We start from the raw sequence: 24,065 nt of genomic DNA on the forward strand, positions 1-24,065 counted from the left end.
TGTTTATTTAAATATAATTTTCTATTCTGTTTTGGGAAATAGTTGTGTGTGTCTTTAAGATAAAACTGTCAGCACAAACTGTCAGCACATAAGGCCACAGCAAAACAGAGATTTTACTAATTTTTTAAGCCTTTGTTAATTTCTGGCTGAGAAACGGGGTGGTTTAATTAGTTAGCTGCTAATATCTATTTAAGTGAGCAGCCAGGGAAATGTCTATCGGACTAAGGATATGCAAAGCCCAGGCCATTCTTTTTGCCTCTTTTCAACTATTTCAAAAAAGAGAATAGGTAGATTCCACATATGTGGAAAATAAGGGAGAATACGCAAACACTAATCACACACACACGTAAGTACTTAACGTACCCTGGACACGAGAGAAGAAAATTAAATGTAAATACAACAGGTAAGGCACTTAAGTGTGGGATTACTTTTCGTGTATTTTCTTTACGTGTGTGTGATTACTTTTGGGTTTGAGCTACAGATGCCTTAACAATAAAAATAAAGTAGTGAAATACTTTCAAATATTGTGGAAGCCTTCTGTATCTTTCCTTTTCTTTCTTTCTTTCTTTTTTTTTTTTTTTTCTTTGAGACAAAGTTTCGCTCTTGTTGCCCAGGCTGCAGTGGTGCAATGACGCGATCTCTGCTCACCGCAACCTCGCCTCCCAGGTTCAAGAGACTCTCCTGCCTCAGCCTTCCAAGTAGCTGGGGCTACAGGCGCGCACCACCACACCCAGCTAATTTTTGTGTTTTTAGTAGAGACGGGATTTCACCATGTTGGCCGGGCTGGTCTCTAACTCCTGACCTCTGGTGATCCACCGGCCTCGGAAGTGCCGGGATGACAGGCGCGAGCCACTGTGCCCAGCCAGCCTTCCGTATCTTGACTAAAAGAAGATATTCAAAGAATGCTGAGAATTCTTTAAAAGGAAGTGAGGAGTATAAACCCTTCCCTTTCCCTACGTTAAAGTATCCCGGCTCCTGGCAGACAAAATGGACGCCCTGACAGACTGAAGTGTTCAAAGTTGAAACAGAACCGCGCAGCCATACTTGCCTGAGGGAGCAGTGGGTCACAGACACTGCGTTCCGAGAAAGGTAAAAATATCACACGACCTCCCTTTCTGCAATCAAGTCAAACCAATGTCTGTCAGCCTGGCTAAGATAAACTGAGAGGTGAACCACCCCCGTCACTAGCAGTTTGAAACACCTGACAGAGACTTCTAGTTTGGGGCTTGGAAACCAACCAATCAGAACTTACCTACCCTGGCCAATCAAGGCTCAGCTTGTATCAACCAATCAGGACTCAGTTTCAATGACCACTCTGAACCAAGCAAGTGTCATTTTTTTCTATAAACAGAACTTCTTGGGAACCTGAATAGAAACTTTGCTATAAAACATGAACAATCTCCTTGTTCTCTGTAATGAATTTTAATGGGGTATGTAAATAAAAACTAATAAAAGGCATTAAAAGGCTGTGTTTTTGTGTTCAAAGGCTGTGTTTCCCGAGTTTACGAACCATTCACTGGCATAAAGTCTCTTTCCTCAAATTCCTTTTCAGAGAATGTTTTCTCATACGAATAATCAATTAGTAGCTTTTACATGTAAAATAAAATGGTTTACTAATATATTTCCTAGATTTGTTTATGTAAATATAGTATGCTTTATATATTGCCTTTGTTTACTAGGAAATTTGGAGAAATACATGAATGAAAAATTTAAGAAGATATATACATCCTTTGTGTAATTTTTTTCAACCAACAGTTTTGAACATCTATATATTATCACATATCACTTCAGTAAAAGAAGCAAGTCATGAATAAATATTACTAATTAATTGGTTTAAGACTCTTTAAGAGGCTGAATTTTACTGGATAATTATTATATCCTAAAGGCAGATTATGGAACTATAATTTCTATTGAAAATCATGGGGAAGTTAAAAATTTAATTAAAAAATTACACAAGGTAACTTGCTACTTCCATAAAAGATAGGTCTAATTATGGATATTGGATAAATTAAAATCTATTATAAACCATAAATACTAAGTACACATTTCACCTTTAACTTTGAAAGTACAATTTGAAAATGAAGTTCTAATCTTCTGCTTTTATTCACAGATGCTTATTAAAATGAAAGAGATAATACTGTAACTTAATCTTAGGACTAATTTTTTAACTCTACTTCTAAAGAATATTGTAGGCATCACTATTTTTATATAAAAGCAGAAAGAACATAATAAATGTCATTTTAGAATCTTTTGTAATGCAGTGAGAAACATCAAAATGCAAATTTACTTTTTTCTTATAAAAGTCCATTTAAATACACACACACACACACACACACACACAGTCTCAAGAAAAAAGTCATGGAACCCTCCAAAATGTTAAAACCCAGTTTTTTTCTCTAATTTTCAAATTCAAATTTTTGGAGTGGTGCCCATAAAAAAAAAAAAAATACGTATTAGAAATTCAAAAGCTCCAGAACAGTGAAAACAAAAAAGAACAAACCTGATAATTCTGGCAATTTCACTTGGAAGAAGACCACAGAGATAATGAAAATGAAGAATTAGAGTGCTTGGTAAAATGGGATTAGATAGAGAAAAACAATAATAAAGTATTTGTGTAAATGCCAAAGCATCATAATTGTTGTTTCCTATTCTGTAAATAATTGTTAACTAGCAATCTTGTTTACTTTGTCATTATGATAGTAAAAAAATGAATAAACTATTCAACTTAAAATTACTACATATAAATTATATTAATTATTACAAAAGCACATCTTTAAATTTATAATAACAAGATTATATACAATCCTCATAAGGAATTAGCTCTTCTGAAAGTGGATTCTAGTTTCTAAACTCTTCAATCTGTATTTCTATATTTTATCTGACTAAAATGTTCCCAATGGCAACTGTATATTCCAGTTGTGAATTATAATTAAATAACAAAAATTAAAATATATTATATAGTTTAATCTCAAAATTAGAGATATAACAATATAGTTGTTGAACACATGTATTGAAATAATTTTGGTTATTTATGCATTTTGATTATTATTTAAAATAACTACCTAGAATACTCCTCTTAATTTATCATTGTACTCAGTGTGTTAACAGTGTAGTGATTTATAGTAAACCCAGTCAAATAGGATAAAAGGCTTCCTTATTACTGTAGCTTCTTCAATATAACATATAAGAAATAGGAAAAAATTAGATTGGTGAGGGATAGATAAGTAATTACACAATTTATGTTCCAATATACACAAAGAAGAAGATGAGATTCTTATATATTATTTATAAGGCAGTATTTGTAAGCGATTTTTGCAGATATAAGAATTAACCACAGTTAATTTTTGTTTTAATGCTTTAAATCTATTTGTTCTAATGTTTCCATTTTGCTTTTGAGTTCAAAAGATCTTTAGAGATCTAGTGCAGCCTTAATTTTACAAATGAGAAAACTGAGGTCTGAGAAATTGTTACAAACCTGAGTTAATACAGTTGGTCTTTGTCAAAGACAGAAAACAGTACATGCCTCCTTGCTTATAGTCAAGAGGAAATAATTTCACTGGGATTCACATTGGTTTTTGAATCCAGCATATCCAAAAGCAAAGCCAGTGCTTTTAATGGGTGAGCAACTGGCTTGCTCTAGGAATATAAAAATGGATAGAAAGATAGAAATAAAAAGATAAAGCATATAAAATTAAACAAATAAAACAGAAACATGAAAAAGTCCTGTCTTGTATGTATTCATAATTCAAGTTAGCAGGTGATTTTAGTGCTATATCATAAATGAAAGAGATATTCAGGGACACAAGAAGCAAACAAAAATTCAGCAAGTTTTTGTTTTCATTTTTGAATCTGTAAAATGGTAATTATTAAAGCAGTTTAAAGGATTAAATAAGATTATATGAAAGCACCAATTACATAATGAAAACACAATATTTAATTCCAATCTCTTTTTTCTAGTCTGGAATATGTATATAATATATATAGTATAAAATAGTATATATATAAAATATAATTTTTAACCAACATTTTTGAACATCTCATATTAATACATTTGTGAATATCTTATTATGTACTATAAATAAGATGTATTAATTTCTTAAATGAGAAAAAAACTCCAATCTCTTTCCCTTTTCCAGACTAGAAAACCTTGGTAAATCATAATTTCATTCTTAGTTACTTGAAAGTGACTTATCAAACAAATGATAGTTCGTCCTAATGTTTTTAATAACAGCGAATATTTTTCCTGATCATAAAATTTACACTTACTCATCACAAAAATGTGGGAGGAAAAAGCTATAAACTTTACACAAGAGATACCTCAAATATTTAGGTAAAATACTTGTAGTCATTTTAGTGTTCATTTGCATATATTAAAAACATAAGATCATCCTAAAATAATCAGAGCCTTATTTTGTTTTTTAAGTTTTTATGTGTTTTGTTTTACTTAAATTTGAAGGAATATGAAAGAATTTCCTATTATATTGACAATACTTTGAAAATAGAATAATATGTAGTACCATCAAAACTGAATTTTCAATTTTCTGGGGGAAGAGTTAAATTGATTTCTTTAAATTTGTATTCTTAATATCTGGTTTTAAATTTGCATTCTTAGGGATTTTTGAGATTTCTAAAAATGAGAATATATTTAATTTATTATATTAAAACTTTGTGGGTTAGAATGAAGTAAATTGAGTATACATTCGATGACCATATTTAAGATTTATATGACAAATTTAGTGTACAAAATTCTATATATCAATATAATTGTACTAAATTCTGTATTCAAGTAATCTTTTTTCTTATAACTCATATACTGTGTGTGAGGGGGTGGTGGGCAGGGGGTCTATTTCATCCATGAAAAATTAAAATAGCAGATTAAGTTTCCAGTGTTATGTTTTTTTAAATTTCTCTTTCAGTTTCTCTTAGAAGATGTATGTATAATATACTATTCATTATATAATGTAATATGGCATTTAGGAAAATTGATACTCTTTTTACTTTTTCTATTAGGTCTAATTTTGTCTTAGTTAACTTTGCTGTAAGTAGCATATTCAAAAAAATTTTTAATCTGATTGTGATAATTATTTTTAAGGCTGGAAATATTTACATTTTTTACATTCAGTATATTTTAGTTTTTCTGGTCACCGCGTTTCATGTTTATTTCCATCATTTTCATTTATTTTTAAAATTTTTATATGTTTGACTTTATATGTAGCAGGACACTTTCAAAATATACACGATGTTTTTTATATCCACAAGTTGTTTTTGTTAAGTTTTACAATAATATTTTAAACTTATTTTTTCTGGTAGGAAATGGAAATATTACTAAATGAATTTCCACCCTCTGCTTAATTTTTCTAAGGTTTTATTCAAATTTAGGCTCTAAGTATTTATTTGTTTCATCTGAGTTTATAAACCCAGGTAACTTAAACTCAATAGTTATCTTTATTGTTAAATATTATCTCTTCCAAGAATTATATTTTAACATTTCCAAGAAATTTTAAAACAATATTTACTATTTTCCACTAAACTCTGTGTGTTAGTTTTTAGTGTGAATTTCATTTCTGTCATTACATTTTATTTGCATAATTATCACATCCTCCAAACTCCTTTTTATTTTTCACCCTATTTTTTCCTTACCATATCTTCTTCTGTTTCTAGAGATATCACAGTTTCCTACAATCTATTAAAGACACCAAGCATTCACGTGTGCTTCTTTGTGTATGTGTGTATCAGGGAGAGGGATAATGAAGAGGTAATCTCTTCTACTGAATCTTTAAGATATTTATTTCTTTTGTTTAGCTATTTAAAAAAAATTTGATAATTTCTCCCTTCAGTAAAAGCATGGTCTCCCTGCTATGTGAAACTCATAGGATCCCACACTGCAAGTGCAAAGGTGCTATTACTGTATGATTTTATTTGTCATGTGGAATAGAGGGTGCTATCAATATGTAGATTTTGCAGAAACAGAATGTATTGATCAGTGTCTCCAATTCTTCTTTGGTTTGCGAGGGAGTCTACGGATGTGTAGAGGTTTGGGCTTAATTATTAGTATATAGGTGAGGGAGAATTTACCCTAACATTCATTTCTCTGACAATGTGAACAACAAAGTCCAGGAGAAACGACATTAACTACATTAAAGGTTAATCCTCTTCCTGTTCCTAATTTACTTCTGGAAGTCCTTGTTCCTTGTCATTGATATGTAATAATTAATATTAGTATTCACATATTTCCTTCTAGGGTTGCTAAATTTAGCATATAAAAATACATGACAAATAAATAAATTAGAATTTAAATAGATGGGAAAATATTTTCTCTTTGTTTTTTGGTAAGTGTGTCTCAAATATTACACGGGGCATCTTTGTTTGGAAACTCTCTTCCTACCACATTATTCTTGCCATGTACCAGCTCCAAACATGGTGAGAGAGAGAGAGATCATTTGACCATGGCTACATCTCAAGGTAGGATCCTGTCACAGAGAGAGAGCTGCATAGTTCCTATTAGGAGCCAACTCTGGGCTTCTGAGCAGTTAGCTGATGGTAATGATACAGCGCTCTTCTGCATTTAGGGTAAATGCCACCATTGTTGAGGCACGTGGGCTTGCTCATCTTAAGTATTAAAATCTGTTTTGCTAGTCTTATAGCTTACAAGAAGTTTATAACTATTTAAATGTCTCCCCTATTTTTGCAGAAAGTTACATATTCACCATAATTTTCTGTGCTGTTATGAGTTTTCATTTCCCTCCTGATAATTAATACAGTATTTTAATAGGAAGTTTGAAGTGATTTGTATCCGGATTGCTACTTTAAAGACATTTTACACCAGAATCTTCATCGTTTGTATTATTAAAAAAATATATACCTTCTTAAAAATAACTCGTTATCAGTAAATACCTGTTCAATTCTTACTCCTGATTAAGAATACTTGTATTTTAATTCATAATATCTTGTATTTAAATGGATTCTCAACTATCCCAGTATTATGAAGTTGTTTTCCTCTGTTGTCTTCTAGAAACTTAATATTTCTGCCTTTCCTGTTTAGATCTTTATTTCTTTTTCTTTCTTTCTTTCTTTCTTTCTTTTCTTTTCTTTTTTTTTTTTCTTTTAAGACGGAGTTTCGCTCTTGTTACCCAGGCTGGAGTGCAATGGCGCGATCTTGGCTCACTGCAGCCTCCACCTCCTGGGTTCAGGCAATTCTCCTGCCTCAGCCTAGATCTTTATTTCATATAAAAACAGGGTTATGTACATGCTATAAAGAAGGAATTCAATTTATGCTTTTCTCATATGGATCCAAAGAACCATTTATTCAGAGGTTTACTCTTTTCCACACATTATTTCATTATAATCCTGTTACATAGAAAGTGACCATATAGGCCGGGCGCGGTGGCTCAAGCCTGTAATCCCAGCACTTTGGGAGGCCGAGGCGGGTGGATCACGAGGTCAAGAGATCGAGACCATCCTGGTCAACATGGTGAAACCCCGTCTCTACTAAAAATACAAAAAATTAGCTGGGCATGGTGGTGTGTGCCTGTAATCCCAGCTACTCAGGAGGCTGAGGCAGGAGAATTGCCTGAACCCAGGAGGCGGAGGTTGCGGTGAGCCGAGATCGCGCCATTGCACTCCAGCCTGGGTAACAAGCGCGAAACTCCGTCTCAAAAAAAAAAAAAGAAAAGAAAAGAAAAAGAAAGTGACCATATAGTTGTTTAACTTTTTTTAAACTATTGTCTTTTATTAGTCATTTTTTAAATAGAATTTTTTTTCAAGGAACATAGTATTTATCTCAATTGTCTCCTAGTCTCAAATTTGGAGCATTCTTTGAATAAGTGGTCTGAAGAAGCACACCAAGTTTTGATAATATGACATGTCTGTATATTATTTTTAAAAATAAGAAAATCATCGTCATTTTCCCATAATTCACTTGCACATGTGGCCAACCAAAGAATGGTAGAAGTTAGGAAGAGGTCAGTGCAATATTCCCCATAAACGTGGTGATGAAAGTGATTAACAAGCACTCGTAGAATTGGGCTGATCACCTTAGGAAATTAGAATCTTTAAAAAGACAAGTCAAGTACTTAAATATGGAAAACATTAATTTAACATGTATGTGTTTTAAGTACTCACAAATTCCATATTTTATGGCAAACATTAATGAAAAATGAACCCTTTAAAATTATATTTCAAAGATAAATATTAAAGACAAATTTCACGGCCGGGCGCAGTGGCTCACGCCTGTAATCCCAGCACTTTGGGAGGCCAAGGCGGGTGGATCACGAGGTCAAGATATAGACACCATCCTGATCAACATGGTGAAACCCCGTCTCTACTAAAAATACAAAAATTAGCTGGGCATGGTGGCGCGTGCCTGTAATCCCAGCTACTCAGGAGGCTGAGGCAGGAGAATTCCCTGAACCCAGGAGGCGGAGGTTGTGGTGAGCCGAGATCACACCATTGCACTCCAGCCTGGGTAACAAGAGCAAAACTCCATCTCAAAAAATAAATAAATAAATAAATAAAGACAAAATTCACCTTACTATGACTAAAGGTACCCTAATGAATAAATTATATTGTTCATTTTATGGCAACTGTCAATGATCATAGCATCGTTTGCAATGTTTAAAAGGGTTCATAAGAAGTTATAACCTAGCTCCACTGTTTATAAATACATTTAATATCCTTACATGTTTATTCAAGTCACAAAGTTAAAGACATAGGAAGGATAAGTAGCACAGGGCTAATGAAGGTCTTCAGGAAAAGAGTTGCATAAAACCAAACAGAATATACGAGCCTTGCAAATATACCTCAAAGCACATTTTTCATTACCTTTAACATCTGTGATTCAAATAATGCCTCTTTCATTCAACCCAGCACCTCTAAAAACATGTCAAGCAGGTGGGGCGCAGTGGCTCATGCCTGTAATCCCAACACTTTGGGAGGCCGAGGCGGGAAGATCACTTAAGGTCAGGAGTTCAAGACCAACCTAGCCAACATGGTGAAACATCGTCTTTACCAAAAATACAAAAATTAGGATAGTGGGCTCCTGTAATCCCAGCTACTCAGGAGGCTGAGGCAGGAGATTTGCTTAAACTGGTGAGGCAGAGGTTGCCGTGAGTCAAGATCATGTCACTGCACTTCGAGATCATGCCACTGCACTTCAGCCTGGGCGACAGATCAAGGCTCAATCTCAAAAAAACAAAAACAAAAAAAGCAAATACAAACAAAAAGCATGTCAAGCCAGGTTCGCAACTCACAGCTGATTGACCGACAAGCTAAACCACAACAATCACACATGAGACAGCACTTTAGACCTCCAGATACAAATGCCAATAGATCATGGAGACATGCTCTGGCATCAGTTTGTCTGACAGACTGTCAAAAATCCTCTTGCACAGTGCTAAAATATAACACATTCTTATAATCCGAAATTTAGGTAGTTTCACACAATGTGTGAAGAAAAACTGCCTAAATCAACAAATACACAGAAGAATGAAGAATGAATTAACCTGGAGTCATAAAATATTGAAAATTTCTGCTGCATTTCAGAAAGAAAATCTTTAGAATTTTTTTTTTTTTTTTTGAGACGGAGTCTCCTCTGTCCCTCAGGCTGAGTATAGTGGCTCGATCTTGGCTCACTGAAACCTCAGCCTCCCGAGTTCAAGTGATTCTCCTGACTCAGCCTCCCGAATAGCTGGGACTGCAGGTGCATGCCACCATGCCCAGCTAATTTTTTTTTTTTTTAGTAGAGACAGGGTTTCACCATGTTAGCCAGAATGGCCTTGATCTCCTGACTTCATGATCTGCCTGGCTCAGCCTCCGGAAGTGCTGGGATTACAGGTGTGAGCCACCCCGCCCAGCCTCATCATTTCATTTTTTTTAAATAGAGTAAACCTTTTCATTAGGCTTATGACAGTGCTATGGCTGCATGGAATAAGGGATTTTTACTTTTAAAAAGGCATAGCAACAATTGTGTGATGCTTCATGGAACTTGTCCAGGACACTCAGACTCTTCTGTAAATATACATTGTGGATAGGATTTATAAATTTCTCATAATGCTGTGTAAATGACTACACACAGACATGAAGCACAGTGCCCTCTGATGCACATACAACATGAAATAAAATATTTATATAGGACTATCTACATAGATACCAATACACAAAAAGACAAAACAAATGTGCTTCTTCATAAATGTTAAACCAATAACTAGGAATTGTGAAAGCTCATCACCAAACAACAAACTGAAGTGATAACTTTACATAAAATGTTCTTAACGGCATAGATCAATACAACCTAACCCATCAGGCAACCACTTGTACACTCTTCTATTTAATGGATTCAAGGGACATTACAGGAGCAGGCAACGTTTGTTGGATTTAATCTATGACTCTTTTTATGTAACTTATCTAGATTTTAAACACAGAACATGGATAAATGTTAAAGACCATAGATCTTAATCCCCTCCATTGCTTTGAGCTTTGCTATCATGTCTGCTACTGTATTTATCTGCTACTTTTTATTTCCTTGCTGATTCCTTTAGCTTCTGAACGTACAATTACCTTTCAGGTAAAAAAGGATGAGGTGACTCAACTTCTCAGTGACTAGTAGAAGATACCATTTCCATTTAGGCTGAAAAAGGTAACATAGCATGGTATAAGGTAGAAAGGAAAAGCAATTTTTAAAAATTCACTTTAAATTTTTGGCTATTTAAGATAAGAAACTTGGCTTCCAAGTACATTACCATTGACTTTAAGGCAGTGCAACATAGTAAAATTTGGGAGTGATATACAAGTGGTCACCATTATCTATTTTTATCATAATACATTACATCTATAAGAAATATTTTTGAATAGCAAGAAAACATTACTACGGTGCACAGAAAGTATCAACCCTTCTGATAATAACGCCTTCCCATCTGAAACTTTCCCTTAGAGAAACTTATTTATACACAACCTTCAAGGATGATATTTCTGTAATTGCTTTCCCTTTGCTTCATACCTGTATATCTTGTATCTTGTGCTAAATCCCTGCCGGCTTCTGTCCACAAAATCTGTGTATTCCTGTGAGCGATGGAAGGGTCCCTTATCAGAGAGGAGCCAGTCGAAGGGGCTTGTGGCATGCTGATCCGAAACAGCAGCAACCGCTAAAACCCAGCAATGAAGACTCAGTGCTATCCACTCCCATAGAGCCATCAGAGAGAACAATTCAGCACCAGCTCTGCTTCGCCATATCATGCTTCCACTGCAGATTTAGAGCCTTCATTCTCTTAGCTTTCCCTCAACACCTAGACAAAATACACAGGCAATTAGTTAGCCCCAGAAGATTCTTTTCTCTCAGTTGAGGTGTTGAGGCTATTTTTAAAATTGTAATCTAAATCACTGTTTTAAATTAATATTAGCAGAAGAGAATAAAATACAAACCAAAATAATTTTTTTTTCAGAGCTGTATGTCGCTTATACGTTGTGCCCTTTTTATATTAATGGAAAATAAGACACTGAGTCGTAACTGACCTAGTCATAACAATTACATTCAGTGGATAATTAAAGCCTATTGAGAAGCAATCAGAAGTTTTAACTAATATTCCTTTTGTCCTTGCATGTTTTATAAAATTGGACAGATTCAAATAATTAATATATTCAAATATTTCATAAATTTTGTTATAAATTTTAATACTATAGTTTTATTGTAGAGTTTTTTTAGACTTCAGATAAATGCTTTAAAATGAAGTAGAGATACTCATGTAGTTATTTCCATAATCTAGATAAACATGGAGTAAAACTGTGGGCTTAAGGATACATAAATATATACATGTATGTATGTATATATATATATATATATATGTGAGTATGTGTATACCTATTATAGATATAAGTACATGTAGATATAGGGAGAGACAGAGTGAGACAGAGATGGTAGAAGGACAGGTTGATAGATGAATAGATTTGTGCGTGGGAAAGTGGATGTGAAAAGTAGTGTATTTTCTCAGAATTTTTTTTAAATTTTCTGTTAGAAACAAACTGCTTCTCTGATTATTTAAACAGAATCATAATTAAATTATTTCTAGGATCTTTAAAGATTTAAATGTGCATCTGTCTTATTCATAAGATAGTCATACCTCCAAAATTATACACATAAACCAAACCAATGCACATAAATTAAGCTAATGCAGATTATTCATAGATGTTGAAACTGCATATATTGTAGTATAACCATTCAAAAAAAATGTAATAAGATGTATAATCCCAGCATGGTACGGTATACAAAACGTTATACAAAGCTGAAATGTATATATGCTGCACCAGAAAATTCTAAAAATATTTGAATTCAATTTTTCTTTCTATCCTCATCAACTTTTCAAATAGTATTATTTATAGTAGATAGAACTATAGAGTGCAAAGTATCTGAATGATGAGAAAGTTTTACTTTCATGGGTTCTTAGCACAATGTCTTTAGAAAAAAAAATCAAGATTCACAGTATTAAGTAAGATATATCAGTAATAGTAGCTACCATATTTATCTGGTATTTGGATAAGAACATTGGTTTTAATTTGCCTTCCTAACTATAACCCTACTATTCATAATTTAATCCTAAACTATTTCTGTATGAGAGGTATTGAGAAATAATTTTGCAGCTCTGAAGTAGCTCAAAACAGTGATAGAATGAGTGAAATAGATCATCAGAATCGTACTCTCACATATCACACAATTAAAAGGCCATTACTCACATACTGTATGAGTTGCCTCAATCATATGAGTGTCTCACTGAGGGGATTGAAGAATACCTTCTTTTGTAAACAACATAGGAAGTTTTAAAAATGAAGACATTTTAAAAATGATTTTCTTTTCTTTTTTTGAATCGGAGTTTCACTCTTCTCACCCAGGCTGGAGTGCAATGGCGCGATCTCGGCTCCCCGCAACCTCCGCCGCCTGGGTTCAGGCAATTCTCCTCCCTCAGCCTCCTGAGTAGCTGGGATTACAGGCACGTGCCACCATGCCCAGCTAATTTTTTGTATCTTTAGTAGAGACGGGGTTTCACCGTGTTGACCAGGATGGTCTCGATCTCTTGACCTCGTGATCCATAAGAAAGAATATTATAATAGAAAGATACTGGAATAGGAGCTTGAAGATTCTCAACTTCTTTTCTATTATCTGCATAAATGTGCCACTGTCAAATGATGCAACTCCTAAGTTTATAATCTGCTGAAAAAATTACCTTTATATATTTTTTATGAGAACTATATGGTCTAAATTAAAATAAATATAGTTTACTTACATTTATAAATGAAATTATTCTTACGTGTAGTAGTATAGTATAATAATTTTTCTATGACTAAAAAATATTACTCATCTTGGTTATACACACAATTTTTATTTTGCTTATCATATACCTTCAAACTGGCAAAATTTAATAATTATTTTTAGAAGATATATTTTTAATGTCAATGAGTAATTTTTCATTTCATAAGAATAAATTATTCAATCACACTACTTGTCTGTGTCACATATTTCATCTGAAAGGATATATTTCTTAATTAAATGAAATTCTAGTCATACCGTCTAAATGAAGCTCTCTTATTACTAAATGTAAATGTGAACAAGAATATTATTGAAAATATTCAAACAAAAATTATTTCATACTATTAAATAGCTTGGAAAATAGTTCTTTGAAAACAAAACCTGATTTTTCTCCAAATCCAATAACCAATATAGCAAATTAGGCTATATAACCTCAAGAGACAATAGTCATAGCGGTTAAAATAATTGACTTTGGAACTAAACTGTTAATGTTAAAATCCTAGCCCTCCAGGTGCCGTGGCTCATTCCTGTAATCCCAGCACATTAGAAGGCTGAGGTGGGTGGATCATCAGAGGTTAGGAGTTTGAGACCAGCCCAGCCAACACAGGGTAAAACCCTGTCTCTACTAAAAATAAAAAAATTAGTCTGGCCTGGTGGCATAGACCTGTAATCCCAGCTGTTCCGGAGGCTGAGGCATGAGAATCACTCGAACCTGGGAGGCAGACATTGCAGTGAGCCGAGATTGCACCACAATACTCCAGCCTGGGTGACAGAGTGAGACTCTGTCTCAAAAAGTGAGAGAAAAAAAGAAAACATCCAGCTCTTACTAACTCTGTAGATGTATGACTTTAGGTAAGTTATTTAACTTCTTTTGTGCTTCAGGTTCCTAAACTATTACAGAGGATCACCTCATCAGTCTTACAAAATGAATTCATCACTTTTTCTGTAGTGTGGGGAAAATGAAAAATAGTCTGGAATTTAATATTCATAAACAAGGGGCTAAGTGGCCAACTAAGCAGATAAGAACATCCATACCTAATATTTTCTAGACCATGTGAGAGTGATTTTACATAAAAGAGAGTAATAAAAGAGAATAAGAACAAAAAAACCCAAAACATTAGAAATATACACAATTACAAACATAAAATCATGTTTAAAACATGGTATTTAATTAAAAAGCAGTATTTATGAGTTTTTTTTATAAAGAAAGAAGTCATAAATATTGATATGTCTTCTTGAAAATCATATGTTTAGTACATATCCTATTCTTAAATTCCTTCTCACAAAATAAAATTCGTTGTGAAGATCACTTCATGATACAATTTTATTTGCAAATTCTCAATGGCCTTGACAATCTGTGCAGATATAAAATACACCAAAAATATGTTAAATATATACTAAAATATACTAATGCATATCATTATAATAAATGCATAAACATGTTTATAATATATATGATAATTATTCTTTCTCACTAGCTGTTAGTAGTCCTATTCCAAGGTGGCGATACATTCCTTTTTTTCTTTTTGAGACAGAGTCTCAGTCTGTCCCCAGGCTGGAGTGCAGTGGTGCAATCTCAGCTCACTGCAATTCCCATCTTTCAGGTTCAAGGGATTCTCATGTCTAAGCCTCCCAAGTAGCTGGGACTACAGGTGAGCACCACCATGCCAGGCTAATTTTTGTATTTTTAGTAGAGATGGGGTTTCACCATGTCAGCCAGGATCCTCTGGGTCTCTTGACCTCGTGATCCACCCACCTCGGCCTCCCAAAGTGCTGGGATTACAGGTGTGAGCCACAGTGCCTGGCCTACGTTACTTTTATCTAAAATACTGATATATATATATATATATATATATATATATATACATATATATATATATATATACATATATATATATATATACATATATATATATACATATATATATATGAAATTCATAAAATATTGAAATATGTGAAATAAAATATTTGCCATAATAGTAAACGTGAATTTTCAGTAGAACTGAACGTACAAAGAGTATAAGCAAAATGTTAGGAATCATTGAATTAAACTTAATATCCCTTAGACTGACGGGACACGTCATAGCGGCCCATCTTTTTGACCTCAGTATATTATCATCCACTGTCTAATGAGATATCCAGTGCTAATTATTACTATTTGTTAAATGATTAACATTGCAAGCTATATTATTTCTTCTTTTATATTTGCATTTGGACTGATTTTTGCTGGTTGCATATCAAAAATATTTTCTCAGGAACTAAAATCTCCTGAAGAAGTTGGATATGAAAAGTCATTTCAGAAAATTGTATCAAGCATATTTAATTTTATTTCAAATAATGTGGAACCCATGGAAAATTGGAAGACTAATAGCAGTGAACTCGTACGTATCCATCGGCTAGAGTCACCAGCTGTTGCTGTTGTTGTTTAACACGTTTTCTATCTCTGTCTCTTATTTTCTTTCCCTCTCTCTCTCTCCACTCATACATTTTTTTTTTTTTTTTTTTTTTTTTTTTTTTTTTTGAGACGGAGTTTCGCTCTTGTTACCCAGGCTGGAGTGCAATGGCGCGATCTCGGCTCACCGCAATCTCCGCCTCCTGGGTTCAGGCAATTCTCCTGCCTCAGCCTCCTGAGTAGCTGGGATTACAGGCACGCGCCACCATGCCCAGCTAATTTTTTGTATCTTTAGTAGAGACGGGGTTTCACCATGTTGACCAGGATGGTCTCGATCTCTTGACCTCGTGATCCACCCGCCTCGGCCTCCCAAAGTGCTGGGATTACAGGCTTGAGCCACCGCTCCCGGCCCCACTCATACATTTTTAAGTATTAAATAAAGGTATAAAGAAAATTGGCGGATTTACCCAACATCTACAACCGTTCTCTGAATTTCTTTTATTGAGAAAACACTATGCTGCTCTATAAAATAGTTCCTTAACATTAATGCGTATTAATACTGAAGCTGGTAAATGTAAAACTACCTATCTTCAAAATAAAATATCCAATACTCAAAATAACTGTTTAAAAAGCCACATTCTTCCAGATAATATGATATGTATTATTCTATTAAATCCATTAAATTATAAATGTTAGAATTATTTTATTATAAAATAAAATATTTATATGTAGCACTCCCAGAATCTATTTTAAATGTATAGCATTATTATATAATTATATATAACTATAATTATTGATTACATATTTTAATAAATATTAGCTCTGAAAAAATGAATACTAAATACACAATTGTGTAAATAAATGAATGACAGATGACTTAAGAATATTTTAACATAAATTTTTAATAGTTTTCCCACAGTAGTTTATTGTTTCAATTCCAATTTGGTAGAAGTAATGATATAGAAAACCAGAATAAAAAAATAAATCTTACTGATCAATTCTAATGTGCAAAACATCACAATAGGTTTTGAGACAGAAGGTCTTAATAAAGACAGTGCTTCTATCCTCAGGAACTGCCTGTCACTTAGGGAAGGCCACATAGAAGGCAGAACATATTGCCTATGGTCATTTCTATTAGAAAACAGTACCTCTGCAATGAAAACTAAACATTCTCCAAACTTTTTCTTTTTTCCTTATCTCACAGAGTATAAGCAAAATCTTCCATCTACTCAAATTTTTAAGCCAAAACATGACTTTCACCTACCCTCTCATTCATTGCACATATCCAATCAGTCCCCAAGTTCTGTTCATTCTTCCCCCTACATATAAAATTTACCACCTTTTCTTCACCCCCATTTTACTTGACCACCTCATGCTGTATGCTCAACACTAGCAACTTTGCCTCTAAACTGTTACTGCAATAGCTTCATGACTGATTTTCACACAATGTAGTCCATTCCCACTATAAACAGGTAGGATTTTGCTAATCTTTTTCTGTACTCCACCAAGACCATAGAGAAGTAATTGCTTTATCTTTGTTTCCTGTTGAAATGAACAATAACATGTAAAAATGGGAATCAAATAATTCTGACACCCATGTGGCTCTCTCCAATCTGATCTTTTTACTACAGTCAGAGTGATCTTACTAAAATGTCAAATCTGAACACGTACATCGTTTACCCCCAATTAAGTAACAACTTTTGTTTCAGGATAACTGATCTCTTTGAAATAACTTATGAAACAATCTTCCTTTGCTTATATCATATCATATCATATCATATCATATCATAGCAGATATTGTATCATATCATATATATGCCAGGACAATCATTAAGCAGACGTCCACTTTGTGTTTTAGCCATGATCATATACCTTGCTTTCTCTCCAGGATCTTTGTTTATGCAGGTTCCCCTGCCTGAACCGCTATTTTGACAAGGATCTCTTTACCTGCCTAACATTGACCTTAAAACCTCAGACTGGATTATCATTTTATTCACAAAGCTTTTCATGACCTTTCAAGGTTGGTTGGTCCTTTTTTTAATGCTCCCATTACTTTCCCTGTGATGGTACATTTATGTGATATATTTGCTTCCATGTTTAGCCTGTTTCCCTCCCTGCATATCTCCTTTCCTTCAATTAGATTAATTTTGGGAGAAAAATAATTGTTCCTATCTCAACGACAACAACACAGTCACCAAAGTTGCATGTATAAGTATTTGTAGAGTGACTGAATAAACGTTTATGAAATAAGTAGTAAATTAAGGTGCAACTGCTGTGATATGGCTGGCAAGACCATATCATGAAAAGCAAATTCATTCTTTACGGAAAAAGAAAGAATCTACAGAGGATCTGTGTTTGAATCTGCATCTGAGCTAGGCCTCAGGATAACAAGAGCTTGGATAGTTGAAGAAAGGGAGCAAAAGAGTTATGAGGTAATGATTTTTAAGTCAAGATTGTAAACATATATCTACAAGTATAAATAGTATCAAGATATTTTGCCTTTATTTTCATTTTATTTTATTTTTTTGAGACAGAGTTTTGTTCTTGTTGCCCAGGCTGGAGTGCAATGGCGTGATCTCAGCTCAGTGCAACCTCCTCCTCCTGGTTCAAGCGATTCTCCTGCCTCAGCCGCCCAAGTAGCCGGGATTATAGGCGTGTGCCACCATGCCCGGCTAATTTTATATTTTTAGTAGAGATGGGGTTTCACCATGTTGGTCAGTCTGGTCTCAAACTCCCGACCTCAGGTGATCCACCCACTTCTGCCTCCCAAAGTGCTGGGATTATAGGTGTGAGCCACCATGCCTGGCTCAAAGCAAAATATTCTTAATGTTAAAAAAATGTTAAGGACAAAAACATAAAGATTATTATGAATTATTAGCTTTGGACATAATGATAAGAGATTATCATATTACATAAAATTGTAGAAAACTAAGGACTTTTTCACTTATGTTCTATAATTCAGTTTCTAAAGACAGAAACTATATATAAAAGTCAAACTTAGATCCTATTCAACAAACAGCCAAACCAAAATCCCTCTAATTGCAAAGCACAATGAGAATTTAACGAATAATAATAAACAGGAATCGAATAACTTATTCCTTTCTATTTGGGAAATCATTTATTAAGATAGTTTTGATTGAGTTCTCCCTGACTACCCATGGGGAAAATAAAAAAGATGATGATGAAATGAAATGCTGTTATTTTCTTCACAACAAAGTTAACGTCTTTTTAGTCCTTTTGATATACAAAGCGTTTTACCAAATGTTCTTATTTCAGTTCTCGACAGCACAGTTTAGCTATATATATATAAATATATATATATATATATATATAAATATATATATATATATATATATTGTTTTTTTTTTTTTTTTTTGAGACGGAGTTTCGCTCTTGTTACCCAGGCTGGAGTGCAATGGCGAGATCTCCGCTCACCGTCAATCTCCGCCTCCTGGGTTCAGGCAATTCTCCTGCCTCAGCCTCCTGAGTAGCTGGGATTACAGGCACGTGCCACCATGCCCAGCTAATTTTTTGTATTTTTAGTAGAGACGGGGTTTCACCATGTTGACCAGGATGGTCTCGATCTCTTGACCTCGTGATCCACCCGCCTCGGCCTCCCAAAGTGCTGGGATTACAGGCGTGAGCCACCGCAGTTTAGCTATATTAACATCCCATTTGTACTCTTGAAGCCAAACTGAATTCCATAGTTTTCCTGTTTACTCTACTGTATCCTATAATAACCAATTGCAAACTGAAAGCTATTTCATAAAATGTTTGCATTCACTCTTGTATAAAATAAAAATTCCAATGAAAGTATGCTATTATCTCAAGCTATTATAAGCAAGCAAGTGATCTGAGTGACTACATATTATGGATTTTCATTGAGTGTCTGCTTTGTATAGTTTAATAGTTTTGAATAAAGTGATAGTTTAAATAAATGTGATTTAATTAAATATATTTTAAAATACATACTGCAAACTCAAAAATTAGAAAACATTCTTTTCAGATTACATGTGATATTTATTGGGTTGAAAAGTATAATCATGGTTAAACTGAATTAATTTACCTATTTGCTCCTCAGAAAAATTGTAAGATTAATCCAATAGGCTTTGATTACTCAATCTTATAAATTGCTTTATAATACTACTAAAAAGAAAACTATTCAACACACATACAACAGAGTTGGTGTCTCACAATGCGAGACATAACAAATTTCAGTGAAATGAGATGAGACTTAATATTTTGCAAAAATGCAAGCATACAATTTTAATTAAAGTCAATTTTTTCATGTTCTCATACAGCAGATAATGACAAGGATATGAGGGTCATTTCTAACTAATATTATTTTAAGGGGTAATAATGTGAAAATTCAAGGACTACAACTGAAAAAAAATCATAACATCATTTTTCAAGAAATATTCTGGGTACAAAAAAAAGTTTTAAAGACATTGCTCTTTCAGAACATCAGTCAATACTCAAGTATTAAATTTGATGAACGTATTTAAACCTAAATAAATAATGTAATACGTTATCTCTCTACCTGTGTAAACACATGGATTTTCGTTTCTGAATGTTCACAAATTCCACATATTCTATAGTCAGATTAGTAAAAGAATGAGAGCCTCATTATTCAATAACTGGCATCATTACTTTTTGGTAATGATGTATAACTTCACACGTTAGTGAAATACTGAGTACGATCTATAACGTTAGATTTCAAATGACTTCAAATTGTTCCTTCTTAAAATCTATACATTGTTTATTTAAATGCAATGAATTTTTAAATAGCCTGACAAACTAAAATTTGCTACTTTATTTTCTAAAGATGTCAAATAATTCATCAAGATATAAAATCATGCTTTACACAATGTAGGCCATTCTTCTTATAAGTAGGCAGGATTTTGCTATTCTTTTTCTGTACTCCACCAAGAGTATAGGGAAATAATTGCCTTATCTTTGTTTTCTGTTGAAATAAACAATAACATGTAAAAACGGGAAGAAAATAATTCTGACATTTAACAATACTAATTATCACTGGACATTTCGAGAAGTTATAACAAAAATTACATCTTTCAAAGAGCAAATAAATCTGTTTTTTTTTTAAAGAAAACTGAAAAGTAATGACAATCCTCAAAGTAAAACGGTATTTGATTCCAATCATCACAGGAAACTAAACTTACCCAACGAGGGGCTGAAAAATGACAGAAATGGATGATTATATGAAATTAAGGATCCCTTTTGAATTTCAAAGACAAATGTCTTGGTATATTAAGAACTACTTTAAATTTTTTGAAACAAGTAGGCCATAAATTATGCAGTAAGTAGAGACTGGATAGATTTTCATTCATGAATCTTGTTAAATTTTACAATATGCTGCTGTTATCCTTTTTCACACCTTCATTCATATGATCACATGAGAGTTGCTGGCAGTTACTATGTTTTAGTGATCCCTGGGGCCCTTACTACACATAACACACTATCTTAGGCATAGCAACTTTTTGGAACAGGCACTAAATTGAACTCCTGAATTTTTTTTTAACTTTATAAAAAATAAATCTTTAAGGGCTGCTTATTATATCTGCATACACTAGCAGGGGACTGCCATTAAATTAATGTGCTAGCCATGCATTATTGTTGCACTTTTTTATTTTTCTGTTCTTTTTTTCTCAAAAGAACTGAACTTCCTTGTTTTCATTTATGTTATACCAATTAATACCGACCTTAGAAATGCATTCTACTAGTCATATTACTCTGCTAAACTTGTGTTTCAGAAGATCATTCTTCTTGTTTGTTTTAGCTGATCAAGCAATACACTGCCTCTGAACTACAGCTTTACGTGTGTTCCAACTTAATGAGGGTTAGTATTCCTCTGAGAAGTATATACTGCTAAGGAAACTCATCTCCTACTTCATCTGTCAATACAGTCTTGTCCTACCAATAAAGAGGAAGTTAAATGCTACTACCTAATGGTGGAACTGATTGAAAAAATGAAGAGAAGGTGAGTTCCATTCCTTAAGACTGCCCAGCACATAGGGGAAATTATTTTCAAGAGCACCAAATACAAGAATCACCTAGGTTATCTGATAAATGTAAAATATCATGGTGTTTCAACATAAATGATCATTTAATAAAATATCATGGTAAGATTCAGATTGTACTTAATTTTAATTTATAAATTTATCAGGTATTAAAGAATGAAGTTCAAATGAAAAATGTTTAGAAAGTATATTAGATTGGAAAATCTAATTTTAAAATAAAATATAGGGAATGCTTTGACAAAGATTTTCCTGGACCTAACTCTAGTCAGGCTCCTGTTAACTCAATGTTCAGGCCCTGACTTCTGAGCATCTGCATTCATCTCTACGTTGTCCAGTTTTAGCAAGAGTCCTGCTAAATCAGTTTTATTAGAATCTTCACCCTTAATATATGATCCGCCTAGATGTCTGATTGGGTTCTTCATCCTCCACCATCTTGCAGGTGATGTCTGACCACCCTGGCCTGTCTTTTGCAAGAATCCTATTAGATCAGTTTAGCAAAAATCCCCTCTTATGCTTAATGTTTACTCTCAGTAATTTTCTACCGACTGATCCCACCCTGCTCCTTGGCTATAAATTCTACTTTCTCTTGTTGTGCTCAGAGTTGAGTGAAACGTCTCTCTTCTACTTACCAAACCTTATTAAAGTAGCCCGCCTTGAAATAAAGTCTATCCCACAAGTCTTTAACAAGTATCATGAATAATTATTTTTCTTAACAGCTTCAGAAAATGTATAACAATTAATACATTTTACTACCAAAACAGTAAAACAGAGGAAAGTTTAAAATAAAGACTAAAAGGATATATAGAACTGAAGTAGAAATGATGATTGCAGATATCAATATTTAATATTGTTACTATGACGGGCCACATGATTTTGCCTTTCCTGGCAGAATCTAAGAATAGTAAGTGTTCTACTTGTAAAGATAATAAAATATCTTTTGTTATCAAAAGAATTTTGTCACATAAGTGTCAATTTAAAGAAAATGTGAAAAATACTGCCCCTGCCCCTTAGGATAGTGTCCTCAATTTCAGTTTTACAATTTTTTTTCTTTCACAATGATCTCAAAAACTGAAAGTATAAAAATGATTCAGCAAAGATATTCATACTGCTTCTAAATAATGGCTTACTAATGTAATCTATGAACAAGTCTTAATACAGGGACAAAGAAATCTTGGAGTTTGGTAACCAAAAGGAAATCTCTCAATCTATAATTGCTCCCAAGCTTACCCTGGAGTTAACCAGGCATACAAGGTGAAATGAGCTGTTTAATTAGAAGTTATTTTCTTGAGAAGTATAAATAAGAGCATGTACTCTAAAATCACAGACAAAGGAAATATTAAATTTAAGAAGCTTTCAAAGACAGTTCAGTAAAACTTTTTACAAAAATGAAAAGAAGTACTAATTACTAAGTAAAAAAAAAAAACATTTAAAATTTCAAAATAATAATCTTCAGGACTTTTACCAGTTTTTAGAGAAATGAAAATGTTTCCACATTTTAGGAGTGTGTGGTTATAAATATTATTAGTAGACCCCTTAACTGGTCTTATTCTGGGTTACGGAAGTCATTCAAGTCACATGGTAATAATTCCATTGTAGTTTAGGCAACTTGAGGCAGATTTGTGTCTGTTTTATGCACTAATGTCTCTTTGGTACCAACAAGATAACCTGGCACGTAGAGGGTCCTAAATAAATGGAGTTTGTTAATAAATAGATGGAATAAAAAAACTAAATTCGTAAAGAAAATCCTTATAATGTTAATCTGATTTTTCATTAATTATTAACATAAAAAAGAATAACCTATTGGAAATGTTTCCATTAAAAGGAAGCTAACATATTTTGGAGATGAAAAACACAACAACACACAAGATGCCAGCTAACTCATCACCCTGAGAATTGTGACTATTTTCAGAACTGTCCTGGTTTCTCCGTTTCTCTCCCTTAATAGTTATCCTTTAATGCCCTACATAGAAAATGCATTCTTCATTGACCTTTCTCTATACTGAAGAATTAGGCAACCCTTTTTTCTCAAAGAGAGTTATATTTACCATATCAAAATGGGACATGTGTGCAAATAAAATGAGTGGCCAAGCATTAAACTTGATTTAGTGGATTAATTTAAACAAAGCATACTACAAATAGCAAACAACGGTCAACATCTTATGAGCAATGGTTACATCTCTTCATTGTTCTATTCCCAGGGTTTACACCAGTGCACACAACTCATCATACATCTGATGCATATTTTTTTTAAGAGTCAAAAACAGAGGTGATCTGCAACTAGCGAACAGAACTAACATCAAGTATTTACGTCTTTTTATGCCGTTTCCAATGCCTCCTTAACTCC

At 33.4% G+C, this 24,065-nt stretch overlaps 1 protein-coding gene across 11 annotated transcripts in view; it reads right to left on the reverse strand.

Moving 5' to 3' along the window:
* BRINP3 (BMP/retinoic acid inducible neural specific 3) overlaps positions 1 to 24,065 on the reverse strand; it is a 380,288-nt gene that overhangs the window by 345,529 nt on the left and 10,694 nt on the right. For all 11 annotated transcript variants that reach the window (XM_035279315.3, XM_002760271.7, XM_078355139.1 and 8 more), the window contains one exon: positions 10,994 to 11,279. In XM_035279315.3, coding sequence (XP_035135206.1) covers positions 10,994 to 11,114 — 121 coding nt within the window. In that variant the 5' untranslated portion in view covers positions 11,115 to 11,279. The remainder of the gene's footprint in view (positions 1 to 10,993; positions 11,280 to 24,065) is intronic.

This window comes from Callithrix jacchus, chromosome 18, assembly GCF_049354715.1.
Source record: "Callithrix jacchus isolate 240 chromosome 18, calJac240_pri, whole genome shotgun sequence".
Taxonomy (NCBI): domain Eukaryota; kingdom Metazoa; phylum Chordata; class Mammalia; order Primates; family Cebidae; genus Callithrix; species Callithrix jacchus.